Source organism: Pelecanus crispus, chromosome 10 (genome assembly GCF_030463565.1).
Source record: "Pelecanus crispus isolate bPelCri1 chromosome 10, bPelCri1.pri, whole genome shotgun sequence".
Taxonomy (NCBI): domain Eukaryota; kingdom Metazoa; phylum Chordata; class Aves; order Pelecaniformes; family Pelecanidae; genus Pelecanus; species Pelecanus crispus.
This window is the reverse complement of record NC_134652.1, coordinates 23524885-23549691: the sequence shown is the minus strand read 5'-3', so window position 1 is coordinate 23549691 and position 24807 is coordinate 23524885. Positions and strand designations below refer to the sequence as shown.

The 24807-nt window shown below is 45.3% G+C and overlaps 1 protein-coding gene across 2 annotated transcripts in view; it reads right to left on the bottom strand.

The window, feature by feature from the left end:
- The window catches only part of TLL2 (tolloid like 2), a 102269-nt gene that overhangs the window by 24277 nt on the left and 53185 nt on the right, over positions 1-24807 (bottom strand). Inside the window, exons 3-8 of one of the 2 annotated variants that reach the window (XM_075717402.1) lie at positions 17483-17560; positions 13437-13607; positions 11202-11319; positions 10617-10795; positions 10200-10305; positions 4710-4834 (exon numbers count right to left, since the gene is read on the bottom strand). In XM_075717402.1, the coding sequence (XP_075573517.1) occupies positions 4710-4834; positions 10200-10305; positions 10617-10795; positions 11202-11319; positions 13437-13607; positions 17483-17560 (777 nt within the window). Of the gene's footprint in view, positions 1-4709; positions 4835-10186; positions 10306-10616; positions 10796-11201; positions 11320-13436; positions 13608-17482; positions 17561-24807 lie in introns of those variants that run through there. The other variant, XM_075717403.1, reaches the window with a different exon arrangement.

Here is a 24807-nt window from a genome sequence, read left to right as displayed (position 1 = left end):
CCTTGGTTTGCCTGCCTTCCAGTTGTTTTTCCCATTTCATAACCCACTGATGTTATAAAGCTGCCTTTGACCTGCAACTTGGTTTCCTCAGTGACAGTAAGGCAGCTCCCAAAAATCCCTCGTTAAGCAGTAGTGCTTTGAAAGATCCGACAAGGCCAAACATCTGGGTCCCTTTCTCATGGAAATGCCAGGGGATGTTCCTCTGCCTGATGCTATCACACACTCAACTGATTTTTCAGCTGTGATTACATCTAAATGGGTGGGTTGGAAGTCGGAGGTGAAAAGAGACTGGTCCCATTCAAAAAGTTTAGTATCTTCAAAAAGGGGAGAGGGAGTCACCTAGGCCAGAATTTCTCAATTTCCCTGAAGTAGTTTGATCCACAGCTTGACAGATCAGACTAGATGAATAACAGGTGGGGGACACAAAAAGGGGTTTTGCCCAACCAAACAGCTCGTAGGGGTGCTCTGGAAGGTGGAGTCACTCCTAGGAACAAGTTGTACATATTTCAAGGCACAGGTCAGCGTGGGATCTGGCAAAGTGATTGCTGTCAGGAAAGCCAAAGGTATTTTAAACTACGAGAAAAAAGCACCACTGAGCAAAACAGGCAGGTAAATGCACACACCTGCTCCAGAGGAATGAAGAAACTAAATGAAAGGTCAAAACCTCTACATTGCTCCTTCCCTCTCAAGCAGTTTTGAGCCCTGTGACCTCCCCCTACCATTATGCAGCTACAAAGGAGTACTGCACAGCAAGTTTTAGTTTCAATTCTGCAGAAATAGCTAATATCCCTCCCACTTCTCCCAAAATGTTTGGCAGGTGATGTTGTCTGTATTCTTGAAGTGGACAGAGAAAGATGCTTGTAAAAGGTGATGACCTGCATGAACTGGAGAAATCTGGACTTCTATTTGCAGAATCAATACACTTTCTTCCTTTCTACCTCTTGCAAGGATGCCTTGCCTTGTTACCTGTGTCAGAACCTGTTAGGATAATTCCAGTGCCCAGGATGCTCCTAGGACCCTCAACCAGGAAATGCATGCTGCCCCAGCAGATAAACATCTCAAAGAAGCTGAGTCCTAGCCACACTTATTTTCTCAGGGCAGCAAGCCATTCTTCAGCTGATCCTCTGGCATCACTACTGGTCAATGCATGGTCTGGAGTGGTCACGACCTTAGGATGGCTCTAGAAATGCCAACATCTGACAAGGTGTCCCAATAAAGAGGGCATTCCAATCCATAACTCACCAAGATAAATACACGTTCTTTTTCTCTGCTCAAAAATCTATTTAAACAAGTATGAAAGGATAAAGAGAGCTCTAAATCACTGTGAACACATACTACATGACCATAATGACACAGGACGAAGGATTACCACCCCAGCTGAACCACAGTGAAGGTTTCTGACTCAATTCTCCCAAGTGTAATTACACAGTTCCTGGCAAGACTGTGTAATTATGGAACAGGTACTAACGTATTTACTACCAAACACTACTCTGCTAAAACATCATGAAAGGAGACCTAGCTAACTATCCAAACCTTGCAGAGGAAACTCTCCAAACACACTGGGAGAGGCTGGCCTTTCAGCGCAGAGGAGAGCGATTGCTTGCACGTGCGCAATAATGATGAGGAATGAATATTTGTGAGTAGAGCACAATCTGTTGCAGAGCACACCAAAAAACAATACAACTGTACTGCACTTAGCAAAGAAGCTAACAGGTCCATTAAGACTAGAGTTTGGTACTTCTGGGATCCAAGAAACTGAGCTGAAGTGGTTTTCACGCATGGTGAAGAGGCTGTTGCACATGTAAGCAGCTAAAAAGGAACAGAAGCAAAAAGCAAAGTAGAAAAGGCAAATGCTTCAGAAGTCATTTGTAAATAAAGTAGTTGAATGACAGGCACTTACTGCTCATCAGCTGGTTAATGGTACGTTACATCTTTTTGAAAATGCACAGAGAATTGGATGGGATGATATAATGCAGGGCCGTTCTCAATTTATAGTTTAACCATTCCTGCACAGTTAGCACAGCTACACAGGCCTGTTTTCTTTAGCACAGCACAAGACAGCAGGACATGGTGTTTTAAAGTCTTTTGTAGTGACTATACTCATCAAATCCTCAACCATGCAGCCACATCAAATCTAGGATTTACTACTACGTAGCAGAATGCATCTTGCCTTCCAGAAATTCCTTCAGCAAATTTCATTTGGTTTCACCTGGCTTGGCACTAACTTTAACCCAGCAGGTATAAGCTTTGGGGAATTAAGAGCAATTTAAACCAGCAGGGTTTTAGAATGGAAAAGCTAAGCCAGCCCTAACTGTAGCAGCCACAAGAGCTCCATTCTAATGAGTTGGAGAGCCCTGTTTCTTACAATAGACACAGCAGTCGTTCTGGCTCGTACCAGTGCATGCTTGTAACTCATCCTCCACCATGCTAGCTCTTTTTTTGGGGGATTTTCTCAAGCATTCTCAGATAGAGACTCTCTTTGTAAAAGGGAAACCACCTGCTATTCAACTTCTGGATTGTGTTGTTGCGTTTTACCTAAAAATCCTCAGTTTGACTACTGAACAAAGTTGTCCTCAACCTAAAGTCTCATTCAGACCCTGTTTGAACATACAACTGAAGTCCTTTGGTTTAGAACTCCAATGCTTTGCATTTTGCAGAGGAAAAGAACTTTTCAAGCTACAGATTCACATGGAAGCCGAAGATGTTAATGTCATTAAATATACTGCACCCCTTCTCTTCAAATGCAACCTGTGTATAAATTTTGATGCAAAGAAAAAAAGAAAAACAAACCAAAACAACAGATATTTGAAGAAAATGTGTTTAGTAGGCTTAAAGCTCTAATCATTCTGCTGCCAAATATGTCCTGAACTGCAATAACCTCTGCTAAAGCTTTGTGGGAAAAACCCCTAAAAAGTAGAAAAGTTCTACTTTGCAAGTGGAAAACTTGGGACTCAGAAGGGTCCTCATTTTAAAGAAAGCTGCTTTGTAGCTTTTAGCTTGACTTTAACTTTCTCTAGGCATTTCACTTGCCTCAAGAAATCTGAATCTGTAGTTGATGCTTCCAGCTATGAGAATGAAAAGCCTGCTTGGATTAAGTCTGACTCAATCAAAAAACATGGTGCAAGACATCCCTAATTTTTTTTTTTCAGTATTCAAATGAACCAATCCCTAAACTAATCCATGAGATAATTTTCCAAGACCTACATCTTGTTCAACCAAAAGCAAATTAGAGAAAATTATGAGTGGTAAAAAGAAAAAAAAAGTTAATTGAAGTAGCATACCTAAGAAAACTATACCACTCGCTATAAACTAAGCAGTGATCCCCAAACATCCCAGACCCTGAAGTTCTCAGAATTTATTCTAGACCCTTATGAACCCATACTCTCTGATCTGCAGCCGGATACACAGAAGAAGCAGATTTGCACAGCAGCTGTCGACCATTTTCCATGGCTTCATGAATGGTTCACAGAGCAGTGCTAGCCAGCCACTCAAGATGTGACTCTCTATACTGGTAAAACTAATCCTTCCTCTTCACCTTCTCCCCTCTCTGTGATATGCTTATTCCAAGAGGATTAATCATTTATGATCATATTAGGTTTATGATCAGTCAAAGCCACTCTGAACTGGACCAATATGCTGGCCAGACCAACCCATTCAGATAAACTCCTGGGCCATGCTTGCAAAGTCCTTTTTTTCTTCCCTGCATTATTACAAATGTTACAGAGTCATTCTGCAAAACTAGGGCAATTCTCTCTTTCTCCAATATCTTCTCAGGGATGTTTCATTACTTGCAGAAATTCAACAGAGCTTGTTAAATCTTCTGCCTCTGAGCATCACACCTCCCATGCTATCTCCCTTCTCAGTTGCTGCAGTCCATGCCACAGGCACCAGACTGGGTGCCATCTTTGCTTGAAGCCTGTCTTTACATCCTCACATTCAACCTGTCTTTATGTCTGACAGATTGCTTCTGCAAAATCTGGTTTTCTCTGTTAACCTACTCAGCTAAAACTGTTGCATAAACTTTCACTGTCTAACATCTCAACTTTAAAAGGACCCTTTTGTTCTGATGGGTAAATTCAGTCTACCAGTCATGTCTGTGACCCCAATGCTCTTTTTGCCAATCTTTTCAGACCCCACATAAAGCAGGACCCAGGCTACTGGTCTTTAGTATGTCACACATATGTAGATGGGTTCTCTATCAAAGCTGTTCCCAGTCTACCAACCCGTTTGCAGCAGTAAGAGGGATACAGCCCTCCCCTGAACAGCCCAAAGCACCACCTTCCAGCACCTGGCTGTTTCACAAATCAGCATCTTTATGCTTTCTTCCACGTTATCTCCCAAGCCTCAGTGCAACATACCATAATCACAAGGATACACTTATGGTTTCCTTAAGGCTCATCTCTGGGACAACAGCTGTATAAATAACTCAACAGAAGTTTGATGGTGTGTAGACGCCCCAATCTACCAGAGCCTACACTGGACCAACCTGAAGCCCTAAACCAAACAGGAATACTGGCAATGTACTAATAGGAGACACATGTTAGGCAAGTTCAATTCTCCCGCAGCCCCAGCCCGAAGCATTTGATAGTCTACTTTTTCCTGAGTCTCTTTCATCAGGGGGATCATTAAGGTGCTCTTGAACTCCAGTGCTTCCAGATAAACCATGTGTCTACAATAAAGCTGGAGCCATCTCCACAAGCCATATTTACCTGGGCATTTGTACAACTTCCTTGCTTGAGCGATGTCTCCCTGACTCAGGCGAATACGCTGACCAATAGTTGGCCGGACCCCATTATCATCGCGACGGGGAAGGATGGTGTCGAGGAAAACCCCTCTAAAGGGAAGAACAGAGAGAAAAAGAGCAGTGAAGTAAGGAAAATGACATGATGCACAGAAAGTCATCCTGGCAGGCCTCCCACACCATCCCCTTGACCATATATCTCACGCTAACAAGCAAGAGTAATGCAGATTGTGGTAACTGCATGTCCTGCAGTGGCCTTTTTGCTATAGCAGATAGCTTCCAAATGTACAGGCAAGTCTGCCAAGCCAGTAAATTCCTCTTTTGATATATCAAGATTGCTGCTGCCTCTGAGTATAGACACATTCCTTGCCATAAATCAGAAAAGGCAATGAAATATTCTTGCAGAAGGTTCATGGCACATCTGGCTCAGCAGGAGCTCAGATTGAACACTTAAGCCAAAGGAGCAGAGGGAAGGGGAGTTTGTTCAGTAGCAAGCAGATGGGGTTGGGCTGGCAGTGACTGTGGTTGCCACAGACAAGAGAAAAAGATCAAGTGCTCTACCTTTGTTCTGCCTGAGTTTCCAAGCTAATAACTCCACTTGTCTCTGCCTCTTTTTCCTCACTACTATTTCTTCCACATGGTACTTCATACTCAGGAGCTCTCTACTGAACTTCTGATCTCAGTCCAGTAAAGGATTTAAGCTCAGGCCCCACTTCCATCAAAATGCAAAGTCCATGCATCCAAGCAAGAGCTTGCACACAAGAGAGACCTCAAGGCAGCATTAGGACTGCAGGGCTAAGGTGGGAGGGAGGAATCAGAAACCTGAACTCCAGGTTGGTAAAGTCCAAGCTTTTGCAACTGTCCAGTCCACAGGAACCATTCCACTGCACCCCTGAACGCCTAACAGGCTTTGAGGTGCCAAGGCTAACAGTGAGCTTGAAACTTCAGCATCAGCTCAGCGAGGCAGACTTCTCTTTCTGAAGGACAGGATACAACTGTCCATAGAGTCCAATGGGAAGTCATAGAATCATAGAATGCTTTGGGTTGGAAGGGACCTTTAGAGGCCATCTAGCCCAACCCCCCTGCAGTGAGCAGGGACAGCTATAACTAGATCAGGTTGGTCAGAGCCCCATCCAAATCAGGGCAGAAGCAATAATTTTAGTGCTGCCTAGTCCTGACACAAGAGTCTTCAAGTATGGGTTAAGCTGTAAGTACACAAATAATTCTGTTCATCAGGCTGCTCAGCTGCGTAAGGGCCTTGGGAAGGAGTTTGAGAGGGGGTTTTTTGTATTGGTTTAATTTTAAATAAATACTGCAAGCAAAGTATTTGGATCACAGCTGTCCAGAGCTGCAGCCAATGTTCTTGAACAGAAAATATCATTCTATTAAACATATTTTGTGGGGGAAAATTATTTTGTAAATATCAACTGAAGGAAGAAATAGAGAGGAAGGAATTTAATCTGTATTGAAAACTAGAATCAACTTTTGCATGGGGGATGTTGGGATTTTTTCAGTGGTAGGAAAATTCCTGACCAGCACTAAAATCAGTGCATACAAGCTCTGAGGTGAGCCCATCAAATTTGGATTGACAAATTTAGGCTGGCATTCTACATGTCAGCTGCATGCCTCGGGCTGAATTTATTTAAGTGTATGTATCGAAAATAAATCCTCCAATTCTAGAAACACCATGAACAGAGAAACAGGTCTGTTTGCCCACAGTAAGTTTTCAAGCCTCCTCAGGAGTTCACAGAACTCCTCAGCATTTGGCAGGGACATACTTCTGTGGCCAGTGAAATGCTTTCTGCAGATCGCCAGGTTCAACCAGGGAAGAATGATGAAGTTTAATAGAGAAACCATCACTTGCACTCAAACTTTTGATTCTTTTTCCCATTCTAGCCCTCACGACTGCGTACTCACAGCCCCCAGTCTCCTGCATATAGCACACACCTAGGGTATTGCTCACACAGTGCAAACAACCCACAGCTTCAAATTACCTTGTGATCCCTTATTACCTGCCAGACACATTTTCTTCCAGAATGCCGTACCCTAGGTTGGGCCAGGAAGATTTCTGGTTTTGCTTCTTCCACCAACTGAATTTTGTGCTTCCTTCACATGCATTGCTGAATACAACTCCAAATTAGAAGGTAGTAAATATAGTTCCTCTCATTTTACAGCCAAAGGAACTGGGAACAATGGAGAGTCTTTCTGGCCTAAACCACACAGGTCCCAGCAGCCCCATGCCGTCCACCCAAACCCCATCTGCTTAACAACACTTTATGATGTTAAGTTGCACGTTTGGTAAGCATCTCTAAGAGCCCCAATACTTTGTCTCACAAATTAATAAACACCAAGCAGACATCATTAAACAGAGCAGCTCAGGCACTCTAACACCAGAACCCTATAAGATACCAAAATTCTCCTCCCAGAGGTAGGAAAAGAACCCAGGAATCCTGGATGCCCCATTCTCCTGCTGTCCAGGCACAGGCAGAGCATGCATTAGCTGCCCAATGCAGTGGTAAGTCAAGCACAACAACCCACCATTGCTGCTAGCTAAGAACGACAGAGTTTAAGCAGAGATGCTCTCAAGAGTCAGTAGCACCTGCATAGTACCATGAATGTGTAAAGTATTACATAAACATTATGAAATTATCAACTGATCTCGAGAAATGCTGAATATTTACCATCCTATCTGGGGGCAATAGATACAGGTGCTTTAAACACCACTCAAGGAAGCAGATGTTCAAGGCAGATTAAGCACTCAGCTGCGGGTAGCTACATTTTGTCCCAGCTCTGCATTTATATCCCCATCTGCAGAGGAGAGACAACGTAACCCTACTTCACACAGTAAAACCTGTGGAGGATGCAAGTGCCATGTGTATACATCTTGTGCAGGATTAGGATGGTGTGTTGCCAAGACATCAAGAAGACGCCCCTTGACGTGCAGGCAGTGCTACCTGCATCTTGATTCAAATGGGAGCTTTGCAGAGGTCATGTTTTGTAACTCCAGGCTGCGCTGCCATGTCTACTAGCAAGAAGCTTAGTGAATTAAGGTAACCCACTATTTGCTTAGGGCTCCATGGAGGTTTAAACTTTCTTATTGCTAAGCTGCCATTTATGGGTCTTGACAGCAGTAGAAGAAATTGTTTAATGAGACAGCAATATTCAATTTAATTTGCTGCCATGTCTGTAAGGAATGCGCCAGGAAATAAAAGCCTGCAGCCATAGTCTGCAAAACAGGCAACTTTCTGACATAGACAAGAAGAGAAGTTCCCATGGTAAAAACTTGTCACTGCTGTCATTACAGCCTCTTGTGCCATACGCCTATTCCTATTAGCCACAGACGCAAATGAGTAATGTGTTTCGCTGTGAACTGAAAATGAGCAGTGACTCCTGAAGCAGTTTTCAAAAGCACCACTGGAAATAGTTTCCACTGCTAGGACTCGTGTCTCAGAAAAACTGTCCCTTTCTGGTTTAGGTACAAAGTTTAGAATAAAAAGGGCCTAGGATCTGCAGCAACATTTGACCACAGCAAACACCATATGATTTGCTATCATCACTATTCACAGGAGTCAAAAACAACAAGGTTGTGATAAGTGCCACGGAAGAGTTGCTTCAATACAACGAGTCACAGACACGGCTCTGTGTCCTTCACCTCCTCCTCACTCACACGCTCCATCTCCACTGGTGGGGTGCTCAGACCATCTTTTTCCTATGTGGACTTTCTGGTGTATGCTAATGCATTAACACACCCACTATAGCTGTTCCCGTAGCAGCATCACGCAGGGGCTATCTCCCATTCCCAGTCACTGAGCTTAATGAAACTCACTGGAACTTAGTATCTTCATGGGCTCTATGCTTTTATCAATTTTGGTTGCAACTGGCCAGCAGCTGCAAACCTCAGTAAGGTGGGACGGAGACATGCATACACTGACAAATCTCTACTGATTGGTCAAAGTAAGCATCGTTCCCTTAAGGGAGCAGATGTCAAGACAGGTCTTGGTAAAGTAAAAGCCTGTTCCCAGCACTGCCTATTTACAGTGAGAGCACAATCAGCCCACAGAGGCACTCAGTGCTCAGTTCAATTACTGCACAAAGACTGCTACTGGGGTGAGGGTGGGTCACAGAGACAAAGGGCTTAAAGAAAACAGACTTAAAAATCCTATTAAGCACCAATTTAAATTTAGAAGGACTCTTGCCATTTTTCTCCCTTTTTGGCCTAGCAGTGTTCTGAAGGACCCTGGTTTTCAAGAGACACAGACTCAAAGGCATCCACAATATAAATCGCGGTAATAACTTAATCCTGCTTTTGTGCAAGACAATTCTAACCATTTAGAGTCTAGAAAATGCTAGAAGGGTCCAGCAGATGCCTCAAGGGAAGAAAAATTGTTTGCTTTGGGTATCTGATCCAAGTAAATCTCTGAAGGCTGCAAAGCACCCTTGCCCAGACACCATCTCCCCCTGCCAGAACAAGCAGCATTTCAGCAAGTTTGATAATTTTCCCCTGGTTGACGTGAAGTTTCAGAAACAAAACCACAAAACAATAGGCTTGGCAGTTCCATACAACTGGGGAGCAAGAAAATTTAAAAAGCCGCAAAGACGCATTCTCTCAAGGAGTGTGAATATTTGCAGTCCCCCTCCCATCCCCTTTACTCATGGTATGTAGTGAAAGAAAGTTCTTGGGAAGAAGCAGTAGTGGGATTTATGGAAAAAACTTCAAATAATGCAGCAAAATGGAGCTGGTCATCCAGTAGCTCTCATTCCAAATCCAGGAAATAAATAGCTATGCCCATTTCACCTCTCTATCCAGTAGAGCTGTCTGATGGGCTCCATCTGGAAGGATGAGATGGGAGTCAAGGGCAAACAGCCTACACAGAAACTGGCCAGTTAGCTGGGACAGGAACAGCACTGAAAACTTCTCTGTGAAGAACCCAGTCACAAAGAATCACAGAGCTGCAGAGGCCATGATCTAAAGCACATGCAAAATGGTTAAAAAATAGCCAAGCAATTAAAGATCACAATCTAGAGTTTAAATTCTCCTTTGGCAAAGTTGCTAGGGATTCAGAAGGTAATACTCTGACTCCAAAACATGAGCTGGACAAACAAGAGATTCAAAGCTGGTTTTAGCATTACCTCCTTGAAGGTGGGCAGATACATACATACACACATACAGACATGCTGTCTGGGAAGGTTGCAAAACATGCTAACATGGCTTTGGAAGGTCTCTGAGATTGTCAGCACTGGGGGGATATAGTGGGGAGGCAAAAACAGAAGTCCACCATATTTCTCTTCACCCGCCTTGCTTTTTCAAATATTTTCCAAGCTTTGCAATGCAGCAGAGCTCACTGCAACTGCCACATACCTCTGCAATAGATCACAGGCTTCTAGGCTCCATGTATCCCACAGAGCTAATCACAACTACTGAAAATAGTCCTAAGGACATGTAACCTTGGATTATCACCTGGAGAATGTGTTCCTAGCATAGTGCATGATGCTGTCGAAATCATAGGTCTCTCCCAGCGAGTTCACTTCCCCAGCTTCCATCTTTAAAAAGTTGTACTCCTGACCTGTGATGCCAAACACAAAGGGAAAAAAACAAATCACTTAAAAAAAAAAAAAAAAGAAAAAAAAGAAAAAAAAAGCACCTTCCACCTCTGGGTGCCTAGAATGAAAGGATATACTCCTACATTCCAACAAATTGAGCTGGACATCCAAAATCTCTATTCACCCAGCTATTTTGACCCTTATTCTAGGCAAGGACTAGCAACATTTCTTCTTCTCCATCCCAGCTCACAGACCGTTAGGGTTTTCTACAAGTCCAGCAAGAAGGGTTTCCACCCACCCAAAAGCTAGGTGGAATACTGAAGTGCTATTTTACCTTGCTGTATGTTCTCTCTGATGATCGTGACATGCTGGTCCCTGTCAGGCCGTGTGTGCTCATGCCAGAAGCCCACCACGTGACCCAGCTCATGAGCCACAATACCAAACTTGTCACAGTTCTTCCCAATGGATATAGCCTGAGGACCTCCTCCTCGGCGACCCACGTATGAGCAGCATCTGGAAGAGAAAACCCACAAACCCATGCAGCACATTAATGAATTGGGGAAGTCTGAGACATAGATAGCAACAGGAGATGGCACCTGGCAGGGTCCAGGACAGGCCAGCAGTTGCATACACTATATGTACTTTCAGGTGTGTGTATGCATAAAGAAAACACGTAAGTGCATATCTATAAAAATGCATATATGCCAGGCAAAAGAATCCAGAAAGGTTTAGCACTTTCTTCTGAGCAAATACTAAATTATCCTGGCAAACCTTACAAGGAGTAAGGATGGATCTCTGTGACAGGCTCCCCAATGTAGCCATTGGTTTATTCTGACAAGAGCTAGACTTACAAAGCCATCTATCCATGAAAGAGATGTTTGCAATACGGATGACTGCAGGCATTGTGTGTATCACTTACCCACACGTTCTGTACGTGAACACAATGAAACTCTCTTCATCAGTTCTCTCCACAAACGTCACACAAGTATGCTTCTCCCAGTGCCTCATCGCTTGCTTAAAGATAGCTCTTTGGGTTCCTGAAAAACAAATCCAAGAAGAGCAAACAGTGAAGGCCTGGCTTTCAGGAAAATCTCTAATGGACTTCATCTGGATAGGGGAACAGTCAATCTTTCCCACAGTCAATCTTGTACCTGTAGACACCTCTAGGAATCTGGGACGCACTTCCCACTATAGCATTAACTTACTGTATCATACTTTTATCTCCTTCTGTTTGATGAACTAATTGCTCTAATTAGACAGGTAGCAAACTTGGTTAAGCACATCAATACTTCTGCATATGAGAAGTATCACCTCACTACGTAGAGGTCATTGCGGCAGAGCTGCTAGGTGTTCTGATCTGTGCACCAGCTACTCAGCGGTGTGCCAAATTTGCTCTCACCCTGCAACATGACATGACCACACACAGCTTTCAAGACCCAGAAATCTCATGAGTGCTACAGACATTCCTCAAAACTAATGCAAAACTGTCACCAGGTATTTAAAATTAGAAGCAAAAACTATATAGGAGCTAGACGCAGTCTCAGGGAAGTGTAAGAAGGTACAGAGATACACTGCTGCTCTGTGTTTGAACTGAGGGACAGCTCAGGACTTGGACAGAGACACACCTGAAAAGTAGGGTACTAAGCCTGTTGCACATTAGCAAGAAGACAGGCTGCAGGACCTTCCCTCCCCGGGGAGCAGGATACCTCCAGTGGTCACTTGGGAGCATCCAGAACAGTCACACGGCTGGGAAGTGATGTCCCAGAGCAGTACATGGCCAGGAGGCCTCCTTACACTGCCTTTCCAGCACAGCCTCTGCACGTACAAGCTGCCACTCTCAAGAGGGACTGGGGGTGGGCGGCGGGGGGAAAGGCCAGAAGTATATCAGAAAGGTACAAGGAATACAGACAGGAGCTGCAGGGTGGGATTAAGCTGAGGCAAAACACCAAGCTGAACTCAAGAGAGAACGGTGCTATGGTGAGAGCTGCTTCTGGCGTTACCTACTCTGGACTGGTTAGGGCAGAGAGACACACATAACACAGAGAAGCCTTTCTTGTCAGACCCTGAGGGATGGGGATGGCTGTTTTCTGACAAATGTAGGGGGACAGTTGTGGCTAGCAGGCTACTCAATTATCCTGCCAGGTTGCATGAGCCCCTCCTTTTGTAGGGAGTGAACAGACCCTTCCACTGTGGCTTCACAGACTCCTGGCAGCAGTGTGGGTGCAAGTATGAGACAGGGTCTGGGTGAACCTGTTGAAGAGGTCTTGAGGATCACCCCAAACTGGCAGGAGGGGCAGGACTGGGGAGGCAAACCCACACTGTACAGGAGTGGTTCCCAAACTGCCCTTTGCTGCTGGGACAAAGTACATCACAGGAGCTCAAGGGAGTAAGTTCTGCTGGATCTAAGTGGGAGGTGGTGGAGGCAGCCTGGGGGAGACAGGAAGGAGCTGGCTCCAGTGAGGCACAGAGCATTTGTCATCCATGAATCAAGGAAACCAATCCCATGGGGAACCACTGAGCTACAGAGAGGTGGCATCAGAGAAGTTGTCTGTCTGCTTCGCATGAGAGACTTGCAAGAAATCTTCTCCACCCCAAGAGACATTTTAGTTTGGACAGTGCCCCAGAGATGCCATAAAGAACCTAAAAAGGATACTCTGGAGACCTCCTCATCCACCATGGGACCCAGCTCACTGTTGCTCTCCCTCACACAGCTAGAGGAGACCCTGAAGCGTGGTGTCCAGAAAACAGTAGGTCAGGAAGCAGAGTGCACAGGGCAAGTTCTCTGAGAAAGGATTCAGAAAGCAACCCACTGTACTTCTGCTCCTGCTCTTCCAACAGCAGAAAGTATCCCTTTCTGGAAACACAGGGTATGAGTACAGCTCACAAGTGCTGGCCCCTGAAGCAATCAAGGAAAGTGACCAAGTCACCCAATTATTTCTTGGACTCCAAGAGAAGAACCATCTCACTGCACACTTCAGTCTCAGGCTTCCCACAGTGTGTACAATTCCTTGTGCAACCACATGCCCACCCTGCCTCAGGAGAGAAGCTCCCAAGGACCTGAGTCATTTGTGGAAAAACTCTGCTCCCGAGATCTCCCGCACATTTTGAGACACTCACCCCTGAGCAAACAGGGAGCAACGTTTTCACTACTGACCAGTGAAATTTCCTCCGATCACATAGGGGATGACCCCCCCTGGCCAGATCCTCTCAGCCCTGGATGTGGTTGCCCTGCGCACCCTGGGAGAGGAGTGCGTATCCATCCCAGACTCATCTTTATATTGCTTCCTCTTCGGTCTCCTTGCAAGCGTTGTGTTCTGCCTGCCATCTGCAAGACAGAATGGCAACACTGTTTAAATCCTCTTTAGTTCCACATGCAGCCCTCAGGTAATACCCTGGAGCTTCAGAAAAAGAAAAACAGAAAAAGCAAGATGTTAACCCAAACCAGAAGCCATAGCCAGATTTGCCAGTGATTTATTTGGGACTTAGAGACAGTTAATGCGTAGCAACCTGGCCCTTCTTGCCTTGGAGCCTCCCTATGCCAAACCTATTCTCCTAGAAAAGTATAAAGGGACACACCTCCATCTCTAGCTACCCACTCTCTCCAACACCAACTTCATAGATGGGGACACAGTACTTAAGAGGAATGCAAGGAGGGAGGTCAAACAAGCCTAGATGTCACTGTATATTCAACCTGCCCTGCTCAATCCAGACCTGCAAAGAAAGGTTTATTCTGGCAGGGCTAGCTTCACAACAGCAACAACTACTCATTCGAGTTGGCCTTGGAAGAAGAGGGCAGGCCCCTTAGACTGAAACCTACAGTCAAGGCTAAAAAGTATTAGATAAAACTGCTTGTTTTCACATGCTAGGTCTTGGGTGGTTTGGAAACACATACAGATCAGACAGTCTGCTGGAGGAGGGATGCTCACAATGGAAAAGTGGAGGCATTCTATGCTTAGCCCAAATCTCCATCCATGTTGAATCTCTTCATTTAAATGAAAAGGAGAAAAAGTACAAACGGGAAAACAGAACATGTGTCTCATTTCTTGCTAAAAAGGCAGAGGAGCCCTGGCTGTGTGATGCTCGGTGCTGGCCATAAAACCTGCCTGAGGATTCACACAGGCTTCTAGGCAGGACCTGTACCTTGCCCTGCATCTGTGCTGCTGCAGCTCTGCTCAGATACTGGTTACACCTACACAAGTTGCACTTTTAAAGTGACGTGGGTCTGATCCAGCAGAAAATATCCTCCATTTAGGGCTTCCTGGCTGTTCATCCCCTATTTGCTGTGCCATGGGTGACCCCAAACCTCAAAGCAGCCTTAGTCCAGCTGGTCTTTACTCACATGTGTAAGGACTGTGTAGACATCATTTCTTAGATAAGCTGCCTGTATTGCACAGCCAACCCTTCAGCTGGACTTGGGCAAAGGAATAATAGAGTGCAGGGGTTGCTACACCTGCAGAGAGTGTGGGTCTAAAGGGAACTCTCTTCTCATCTCGAGAGGCAGCACTGCTGGCTGTGGCTCCTCAGTGCTGGTGGGCCTCTCTGAAGCTCCAAGAGGAGGGATCTAAGCTCCAGTTGTGGTCTTGTGATTCGTATGGAAATGAGGAAGACCAGCTACAGCTTCCCAAGTCAGGGACACAGGCTGCTGGGTTATGAAAAAGCACAAGCCCCACTGAGACCTTCCTCCAGTGACTATAGGGGCTGCTGAGAGCCTCTTCTCCCATTCATCCCTCCAGCGGCAGCACGGGTAAGCAAACTACTACTGTTCAAGGCTGAGGGGATCAAAACAATGGGAAGGAAATTAAGGCAGTGCAGGGGGGTGAAAGGAATGAACTTCAAACCCTCCCTCCTGCTTCACCAGATCCAGCCCTTCCCGCTGGAGGCCTTGCTCTGAGCTGCAGGACAAAGATGGGAATTTGCCTTTTGTTCCTCTTTCTCCTGAGCACCTCCTTGGCATGCTGGCTGTACCCGGCATTTCAGAAGCTGTCCCATCCCCAAACCAGCTGCTGGACCCTGGAAGGCAGATGAGGTTGGGGGTTCCCACAATGAAATAAGAGCTGCCCTCCCCTTCTTTGCATATACCTATTCCACAGAGGTACTGCTGGGGCATTACAAGGGCCACAGCTGGAAGAAGGAAGAGGGTCTTGAGACACAAATAATCTTCTGGATACCTGTCTCCCAGTCACAAACAGCTCCTGGAACTGCCCACAGTCTCTGTGAATTTGCACACAAGACAGCTCCTGCCAAAAAAGCCAAGTGAGGAGTCACCTGCCCCACATTATCCTGTGCCTGGTGCAGTAGGAGCTCTGCACAGAGGACCCTGGGTCCACACTTCTGTGCCACCAACACTTCCATTGCTCACCAGCAACACACCTGCTTGGGCAAATTCTCCACACCAGTCCTGCAACAGCTCTTGACTGCTCCTCATTCTTGCTAAAATTTTCTGCCTTTAACAACTTAAATTTGCAGTGGGTCCTTGGAGGGGCCCAACACACCCTCCTAACAGGGACTTGGGGGAAGCAGGCAGCAGATGCCCTATCACCAGGGGACAGAAGAAATCTGGACAGCAAGCTTGAAGAATCACTGCTTACAGCCACTGCCAATTTGCATGTATAGAGAGGGTTTCTTCAGTGAAAGATAAAGCCATGCAGCCTTTCTAAGGCTTACTCTATGTGGGCATAACCTCTCTTACTGATTAGTACTATTACTAAGTCTGGGACAACCGAGATCCTTTCTAAAATCCCCCTCTCCCTCCATGATGAACAACACCCAGATGTTTCCGTACACCAGCCATGGGTGGGAGACTCCTTACACTGCCCACAGCCCAGGCAGTACTCTGCATCTGCAACATGCCATGAAACAGCCCTTGCTGCTTTCTGAAACTCACTCAGGGGTCTCCCAGCCTCATCTGGCCAGCAGAGACAGCCCAGCTTTATACCAACAGCAGCACCAGCCCATCTCTAAGTGGAAACAGGCAGACAGAAACACCAACATAGGTTTGTAAGCAGAAGCACCTTCCTCAAGTGCTCTTGTCTGCTGCTCCACTGCCTCAGGCCTGCCAGCAGCTCGGGAGACATAAGCAACTCCAACGAGGAAATACAGCATTAGGCTATGAACACAGCAGCCATGAGTGCAAACATCCACCCATGGACTGATCTGCTGCATGGTCTTTCTGCTTCAGTGCCTCTATTTATAAGAGGGAAACAGTTGTCCCTCCTGCACACAGCGGGTTGCAATCATCTTGTATAGAGCAAGGCAACTGTCCAAAGATCAGAGGTCTGGACTGATCCTGTAAGCAATACCTTACCTACATGAGAGGGAGATGCCAATTGCAAAACTTGGCCAGGGTGATAAGCCTGCTTCAGGGGAATGGAAGTTTAAACTGGTTCAGCTGAAACATCCCTACAGCAAGGAGCAGCCAGCTAGCATTACACTCTCTGCCTTGGAGTAAAATGGTTTTGCTGTCCTGGTGACTGTCACAGTAATCTGTATGTACTGGGTCTGGCTGGGATGGAGTTAACTTTCCTCATAGCAGCCCGTAAAGTACTATGTTTTGGTTTTGTACACACCAGTGTTCAGGCTATTGCTGAACAGTGCTTGCACCATGTCTAGGCTTTCTTTTGCTCACTCTGCTGAGCCCTCTCCACTCCCCAGGCGAGTAGACATGGGATAGGCAAGAAGCTAAGAGAAGATGCAGCTGGGACAACTGACCCAAATTGGCCAAATGGATATCCCATACCACATGTCATCATGCTCAGCAATTAAAAACTGCAGGGTTTTGTCTTCCAAGGTAGTCATTGCTCAGAAACTGGCTGGCCATCAGTCTGCTTGTGGATGGGGGTCAGCAATTGCCTTTAGATCGCTTGGGTTTGGGTTCCCCCCCCCCCCTTTCTTTCACTTATTAAACCATCGTTATCTCAGCCAATGAGTTTTCTCACTTTTTCTCTTCTGCTCTCCCACCTATCCTGCTGGAGGAGGGGGATAGTGGGTGCTTGGCTGCTGGCCGCTGTCAACCCACCACACTATACAAGGCAAACCCACCCTTGCAGAGAGTCCACCAACAGCAACAAATGCAGATGCCTGGCCAAGGCTGGTCTCCTAGGCATAGAGGCACACACACGTACACAGGACAAAATGTGATTTTACAGGGGATAAAAAAGTAAATAAAAGATACCCAAAGGTCTGGGTGGGGTACCACATTACCCTTTTTAACTGCTTTGTTACTACGATCGGTTGAAGTGGTGTTCTCACTTGACACAAGAGACTGTTCTCCCAGGCCTCCTGCAAAGGAAAAAGAGCAGAGACACATCTCCTGGTGAGTAGGCTGGCAGAGTTCTGACATGGGAAGGACAGTAGCTGTCAGTGATGCCATTTGTGGGTCTGCAGCCACAGAAACTGGCTGCTTTCCCTGTACAAGGAACAAGGACTAAAAGCCTGATAAAGCTGGGCTCTTTTCCTGGATTCGTTCCTAGCTCACAGTGACACCTTGAAACTCATTACCATTACCATCCTGTGCCTTACTTTCTTCACATACTGGGTAGGCAGAAAGTCTCTTCTAGGAAAGGCTAGTTCCATGGAGATATACTGAGAATAGGAACTATACTATTGCTACCATCCTCCTTTTAAGTACCACTATTAAATCTCAAAAAAGGTACACTGTCAAGGCAAAGAATGATCTACATTCAGACCAGTAAGCTCCATCAACTTTTATACATCTGGCCTGAATTCAGCTTCACCTGAAAATAAAAGTCCTTCTCTATGATGCTAACACCCACTAGCTACCAAAGCAGGAAGAACTGTGTGATGTTAGCTCCTGGGTATTTCTCATGCCTCGTCCAGCACCAGCTACCCCTCCCTTTTGGAACAGCACTGTCAGGCACACGGAGGTCCCCAGCTTGGCCACAGAGGTGGCTCCCTCCAGCTCAGGCACCAAAACGAACTGGTTGGTCCCCACTCTGAGTGCCTCCCTGCCTGGCCTACCGTCCTGGTTTCGGCTGGGATGGAGTTAATTTTCTTCCTAGTAGCAGGCATAGTGCTGTGTTTTGGATTTAGTAGGAGAAGAATGTTGATAACACGCTGATGTTTTTAGTTGTTGCTGAGTACTGCTTATGCTAGTCAAGGACTTTTCAGCTTCCCATGCTCTGCCAGGTACACAAGAAACCGGGAGGGGGCACAGCCAGAATAGTTCCTCCATGGAAAACTCAGTCATGATGTTGATGTTCCCGTGATGCACAAAACACCAACATGTTGGGGGAGGGATTTGACTACTTGATGTCACAGCTATTGGGCACAGAAACCACAGCAGTTCCATGGTACCTTCCCACCAGTGCTATGCCTAACCCTCTTCTTTCCTCCAGACAGCACTGCTGCTTCCTTCCCCCACCAGTGTGCTATAACAGAGCGTTGCTGGCAGCAGGGTGCAGGGGCTGCAGAAGCGACTCCACCAGGTTAGGCTGTCTGGCTGAGGGGACTCAGTGCATCCAGAATCTTCTACTATAAGATGAAGACTCAGGGAGAGATCCTAGCTCCCCAGAAAAGTCACACTGCTAGGGAATGGACATCAAGACCCCTGCCTACAGCCCCTACTGGTCTTTTGACCATTAGGGTACCATGACATTTAGCAATAGCCCAGTACTTGATTTTACTTTTTCTGATGTATGACATAGAAATAGGATGTTCCTTCAATACTGGATCCATTCTGCGGCAGAAAAAGGTTTAAAATGTCACCCAGTGCCGGAAACTGATTTAAAACAAACAGTAATTTGTTCACACTTCTGTTCCAGAGGACTTCAGAATAGTTCTGCTCATTATATAGGAGAATACCAACTGTGCAAACTCACCTGTGCTGCAGAAATCAAACTGAGATCTTCCCTCCCTTACACAATGTAACCACTAAAGTCTGATTCCTATAAGCACCATTATGTCTACCCTGGTACCTACAATCCTAAGGTCTACTGACAACCCTCCCATGAGCAGCATGTAAGAGAGAATTACAACCAGGTAACACAGGGGAAGGACTGAGTTCCACTTCATATTCACTTGGCTAGTGGGCTAACAGGGTGCCAGACACAGTGAAGTTCTGAATGCTCACAGGCAGCTCGTGGATAACCGCTTTAATCAAAGCAGTTTTTAGAGCACTGGAAAGACCGTGAATTATGCATCTTCTGCCTCGATTTTGTAACTGTATTTTTCTGCTCACAAAATATTTTCTAATCTTTCTTCCCACCACCATCATCTTCAACTTCCCTTAAAATGCCTGTTTCTAAACTAACTCCCCCAATATTAACCAGTAAAGCAAAAAAAAAGACCCAAACCAAAACCAAAATCCCCACAACAAACCCCCCCAAAACTTAGAGAGGCTAAATATTTCAAAAATGGGTAAAGAAGCAGAGGTATTTTCACAACATTGGTTTTCTGTGGTATTTTTCAGTTTCTTAAAAATGTCTAAATGAATAAAAAGTTCAGAGTGCTGAATGGTTTTACACCCTACCATAAAATCTACCCAGGCATCTGCTGATCGTCCCACCAAGGGGTCAGGGGGAAAGGATGGAATCTCCAACATGAGGTGCACCAAACCATGTACCTCCCTCAAAGCCTCTCAAGGCTTGTTTAGATGTCCCTTGCCCATTTGCAAAAAAAAATACATACGAATTTCTAAAAATCAGCATCTGGACATTTCAATAGGTGCAAATCTTCACAGTTTAAACCAGAATTCTACAAGGAAGGGGCTTGGGATGCGTTGCACTGTTTCAGTGTTACCCGCTCCAGACTCTTGCAACACTGGTAACCTGAGCTATGCCAAATGCAATCTTCCAGGAAGCATTTAAAGTTCCTGTGATAGCTTTCAAATTTTGGCCATCTCTTAAGTGCAGGCTGACCAACAATCATAGTCTTGAGATTTGATTTCTATGTAGTACCAGCAGCTGCTGAGTGTGGGGAGGGAGGGAGCATTAGGAGATCATCCAGCAGCAAGATGACCTTCACGACAAGGATAGTAGAAGAAAAATGCAGTGAAAGGGGCAGAAAAATGGTTGGAAAATGGGGGAGGGGGAAGAGAGAAGAACAAGGATCTTCCTTGTATAGCTGTCTGTCTTCCAGGTTTCCTAGGCTTTCCATTTTGCAAGGTCCAACTTTGGAACACCACAGAAGCCAGAGAGCACCTATACAGAGTATGGAAACCTGGGCAGCAAGCCCCTGAACAGTCACAGACCCAACATGGAAAACCAACCCAGCATCTCTTTGGCAGGAAAGCTCTCCATGGTGACTGTAGTAGGAGGGAGAACTCAAAAACAGTGCCTAGGGTGAGAAAGCACAACACGTGAGACAGCAAGATGTATAATAGATAAATAAAACGTACTTTGGGACTACATTCACAGCACTAAGAAGGTGGTGCTGATACCACCACTGTTGTCCCCCTCCCTCCTTCCCCATCTTGTTATTGTGGTTCCCCTGTGAGCAGAAGGGAGGCTGAATGAGCTGATCTCTGCAAAGGTATTAGCAAGAGCAAGTTTCCACAGTCTTGGTGGCAAGGTAAAGCAGGAATAGCATGACCAACCACCATATGCAGAAAGGGAGATACTGTTAGTCATACAGCACTACTAGATGCCGTGGGGACACTTCCAAAGAGATGTCCCACTTTCAAGAGAGCTGGACATCTTCCAGCCTGAACCAGTCTTGCTTTGCCAGCTGGAAAACTCTTCCTTTTTTGCTCTAGAGCTGGCTTCTTGCAAATCCTTCTCCAGCCCCTCCAAGGGGGTAAGGACAGGAGAAAAGGTACATCTCTGACACCCTGAAGGAAGGCTGAGAGGATGGTATCAAATTCTACCTCTCCAACATTATACTACTATAACTAATCAGAATATCAGGAAAAGGATGATGAAAGACAGCAATAAAATGAACCAGAGGAAAGTAAAATGCTCAGACTCTCAGCTGACTATAGGTTAAAGCTTCCTGGTCCAAGAGACGCACTAAATCAGGGGATTGTCTCCCAAAGGAAGTGCCATAATTTAACAGAGCTTGACTGGACAAAAGCCACTAGATGTGTGAACAGGAACAAGCCTGATTCAACAAGATGGATTGCTCTGAACTCTATCACTCTTTTCCAGTCTCAATGTCCCATCCTAAGATTTCCCTTTGTTTTCTTTCATGCCCAGTCCTCGTCACTTCCTTAAGCCCAAGCTCAACAAAAGTTCCTCTTCTCAGTTAAATTTTACATCCCCAGGACTTCTCACCCCCCCAAAGTATGCTATTCTTCACACAATATCCCATTCCATTTAAAGGAAACCCCAACCAGCCATTCACCACCAGAATTATTAAGGCATGCGGTCTTTGCTGAAGCAAAGGATAATTTTGTATTTCTAAATAAATGCAGCTTGCTTCCAGTTGCAAACAGATTGCTTCTTAATTGAACTTGGGAGATGAATTATATGGTGAATTAGGAAAAAAGAACAACTCTGCATTTAGTGAATTGTTCCCCTAAGAAGGAACTGTATGGGATTGAATTGCAAATGATGGCACCAAACCCTACAGCCGGGCCCCCTCTCCAGCACCCGAGCTGCTGACCTCTGCCGTGCTGCAGTGTCATTTGCGCAGACTGCTTTTCCAAGCTGTGAGCACATTCTTTCCCAGAGATCAGTGCAAGCCTTGGTTTCTTATGCAAAGGAGATGTTTGAATAAACTAGTGTGACTAATGAAATCTACAACATCTTTGCATATTTTGTCTCATTGTAGCCGATGAAAAGGGAGAACACTACACAAAGGCCAGATATGGGTGTGCAGATATACTAGATATTTTCAAACACTACCAACCTCACTAGTACAGACAAGGGAGCACCCATACCCTTCTCTCCTGCAAGGGTGTTTTTGAATCATACATGAGAATTTTGGAAGATCCTGTTCCAATTCACTTGAGCTTTTAGACATTTCCTATCCTTATGATACCTAAAAATATTCTAAAGATTAAAGTGACTTCACAGACATTAGTCCTCTCTTCTGATCCTTCCCAAGAGATGGCTAATGCATGATCCTAGCAAAACAAAGATAAGTAACTGACGTGCCATAATGAATAAATATGGAAGCCAAGAAATGCACCTTGCATCTGGAAGCAGCTGCACATATGTTGCAGGCAACATGCAGGTCCTGTTGCCCCCTCAACACATTCCTGAAGTTGTACCTCTCTGTTGGACTATTCTGTCACCTCCAAGAGCAGAGTGGGTTCCAGTATTACTGCTCCAGAACATGAAATGCCCATGTACGTATTGAAGCCTATTATCATTAGAAACACTGAAGAGGAGAATGGACATTTTCAGTTTGACACAATGCTCCATGGAAAGCCAATACAGTAATAAAAAGGCAGGCTTGGTCTACTGCTTACAGTAACCCGTAATGAGATGAGCAAAACAGGATTGACTCTTCTGGTTTTTAATGTAAACCCAGCAGTTAACAAGCCCTCCAAGATTACTTTCATCCTCAGCACTTCCCACCTGCTGCTGTGCCAGACCAGCCATAACCTTTCTCCAGCCTGACTGTTTAAGCTTTGTCTGCTTCTCCCACAACCAAGGACGATACAGAATTTGTTAGATCATGCCTTCATGCAGGGAGCTGTGCTAGATCTCCTAAGCTCTTTTAACTCCCACATTTTTGTCATTCATTCCTTCCTAACAATTTGTCCTGCTTAACAGCTACAACACCAGCAGGACACTGCTGGACTCCCCAACTAGATAACTTGGTTTCTGTGCACGACCTGGCAGAGAATGCGCAAGAGATTCTCCACCCAGGCTGGGAATATTGCATCTTCAACCTACAGAGCACTTGTACAACAACTCATTCTTTTCTTTCCCACAGACCAGCACTGCCAAGGGAGCTTGGCTGACTGAAAGAAATGTCCCGTAGCTTAAATGTACCATATATCTGAGATAAATCCACCACGCTTGCAGCCCTGGCTGAAGAACAGGTGCCTAAATTGTTTGCAGGAACTAGACAGGCAGCCTGAGGTGGTAGGTAAGGGTCCAGCAAAGCAGAAAGCAGCAAGCTGCAGTATCATTGGGAAGAAAGCAGTTTCTCCCACTCTTCCAGAACAGGAAAAGGAAAATTCATTTTTGTTAAAAGAAGTCCAAGTTGTTCAGCTGGAACCAAAATAAAAGACAACGTATTGAGAGAGAGAGAGAGTGCACAAAGCATGCCATCAAAACTATAATGTTTGCAGTTCCCTTGTACCACTAGCACAGGATAAAAGACATGTAACCTGAGGAAAGAGCAGGAAGCAGGCTCCATTCAGTACCCATACCCCCAACAAGAAAGGGTGGAACTAGGAGAAGTAGTAATATATTGGACCTGAAAATTTGTCTTCTACAACATGCAACTTAGGGTTGAAGGTGTTTATTGTTGTGCATGTTCTGCCTTTTTTTTTTTTAAAGCCCAGATAGTCTGAACCAAAGAGGGGGCAATCAGATCCCTTAATAAAAGTTTCTGTGCTTGCTTCGACTTTATTACAAATCACGAGCAGCTTCTTGTCTAAAAAAGGAGGGCAAAGCAGCTAAGCAGCCTGCTGGTGAATTGGGACACACATAGTGGGCCTAGAGATACCAAGCACCCTCCTACTGAGTCCCTCTGAGACCTCATAGCTGCTTGAGAGGCAGGTGACTTCCAAAACATTTAACACCACCTGTCTTCTAGCTTTTATCTGAAAACACTACTCCAGGGCCAGGTGAGTTACACACCTGAAAGCAAAGGAGAAACATCAGTCTATCCTGAGATATATCAAGCTTCATTTTCAGACAACGCTTATCTGGAATTTTCATCTAAAACCCAACTACTGCCAATAGGAATTGTAGGTGTCTGAAAAATTGCAGTTTGAGAATACAAAATGTTCCTACATGGGAAGGTGGATGGGATGAAGTTTGCATCATCTCCCTCTTTCCTAAAGTGGAAAAGTTCCCATTAAAATCAAAATCTCCCACCTTCAGAGCAGTTCCAAGTCAGGATAATTTTTCCTCTCCAGACCAATGAAGACCCTCTCTGTGTTTACTGGATCTCCTCCTCCTTCCCTGGTTGCTGTCCTCACAGTGGAAGGGCTCCATGCCTGACCTTGGCAGGTAGCCACCACCACTGCGTTCATCACCTCTGTTGAGGACAAAGGAGTCCCCAGCAAGTGCTGAGGACTTCACCAGGTTCTCCTGTTTTTCTGATTTAGCAGAGAATAACTTGACTGCACACATAATTATCTGGTCTCAGGTGGATCGAACCACAGCAAGACTTTTTCTAGTATGTCTTACTGTGGAGGAAAGGCCATTTCAGAGCCGGGACACAACCAAGGGAAAAAAGCATCATAAAATACATTTTAAAAATTATTAACAATTTCACCTCCCCTGCCTGTGCCTTAAAACACCTCACTTTCATAGTCTCATTCAATATATATGCTAGCTACATGCCACAGCTTAGAGACTGGATTTCAAACAGAGGCTACAATGAAGCATCAACAAAACCAAGAAGCTCAGGTAACATTAAACACTCATCACTATTCAGAGCTT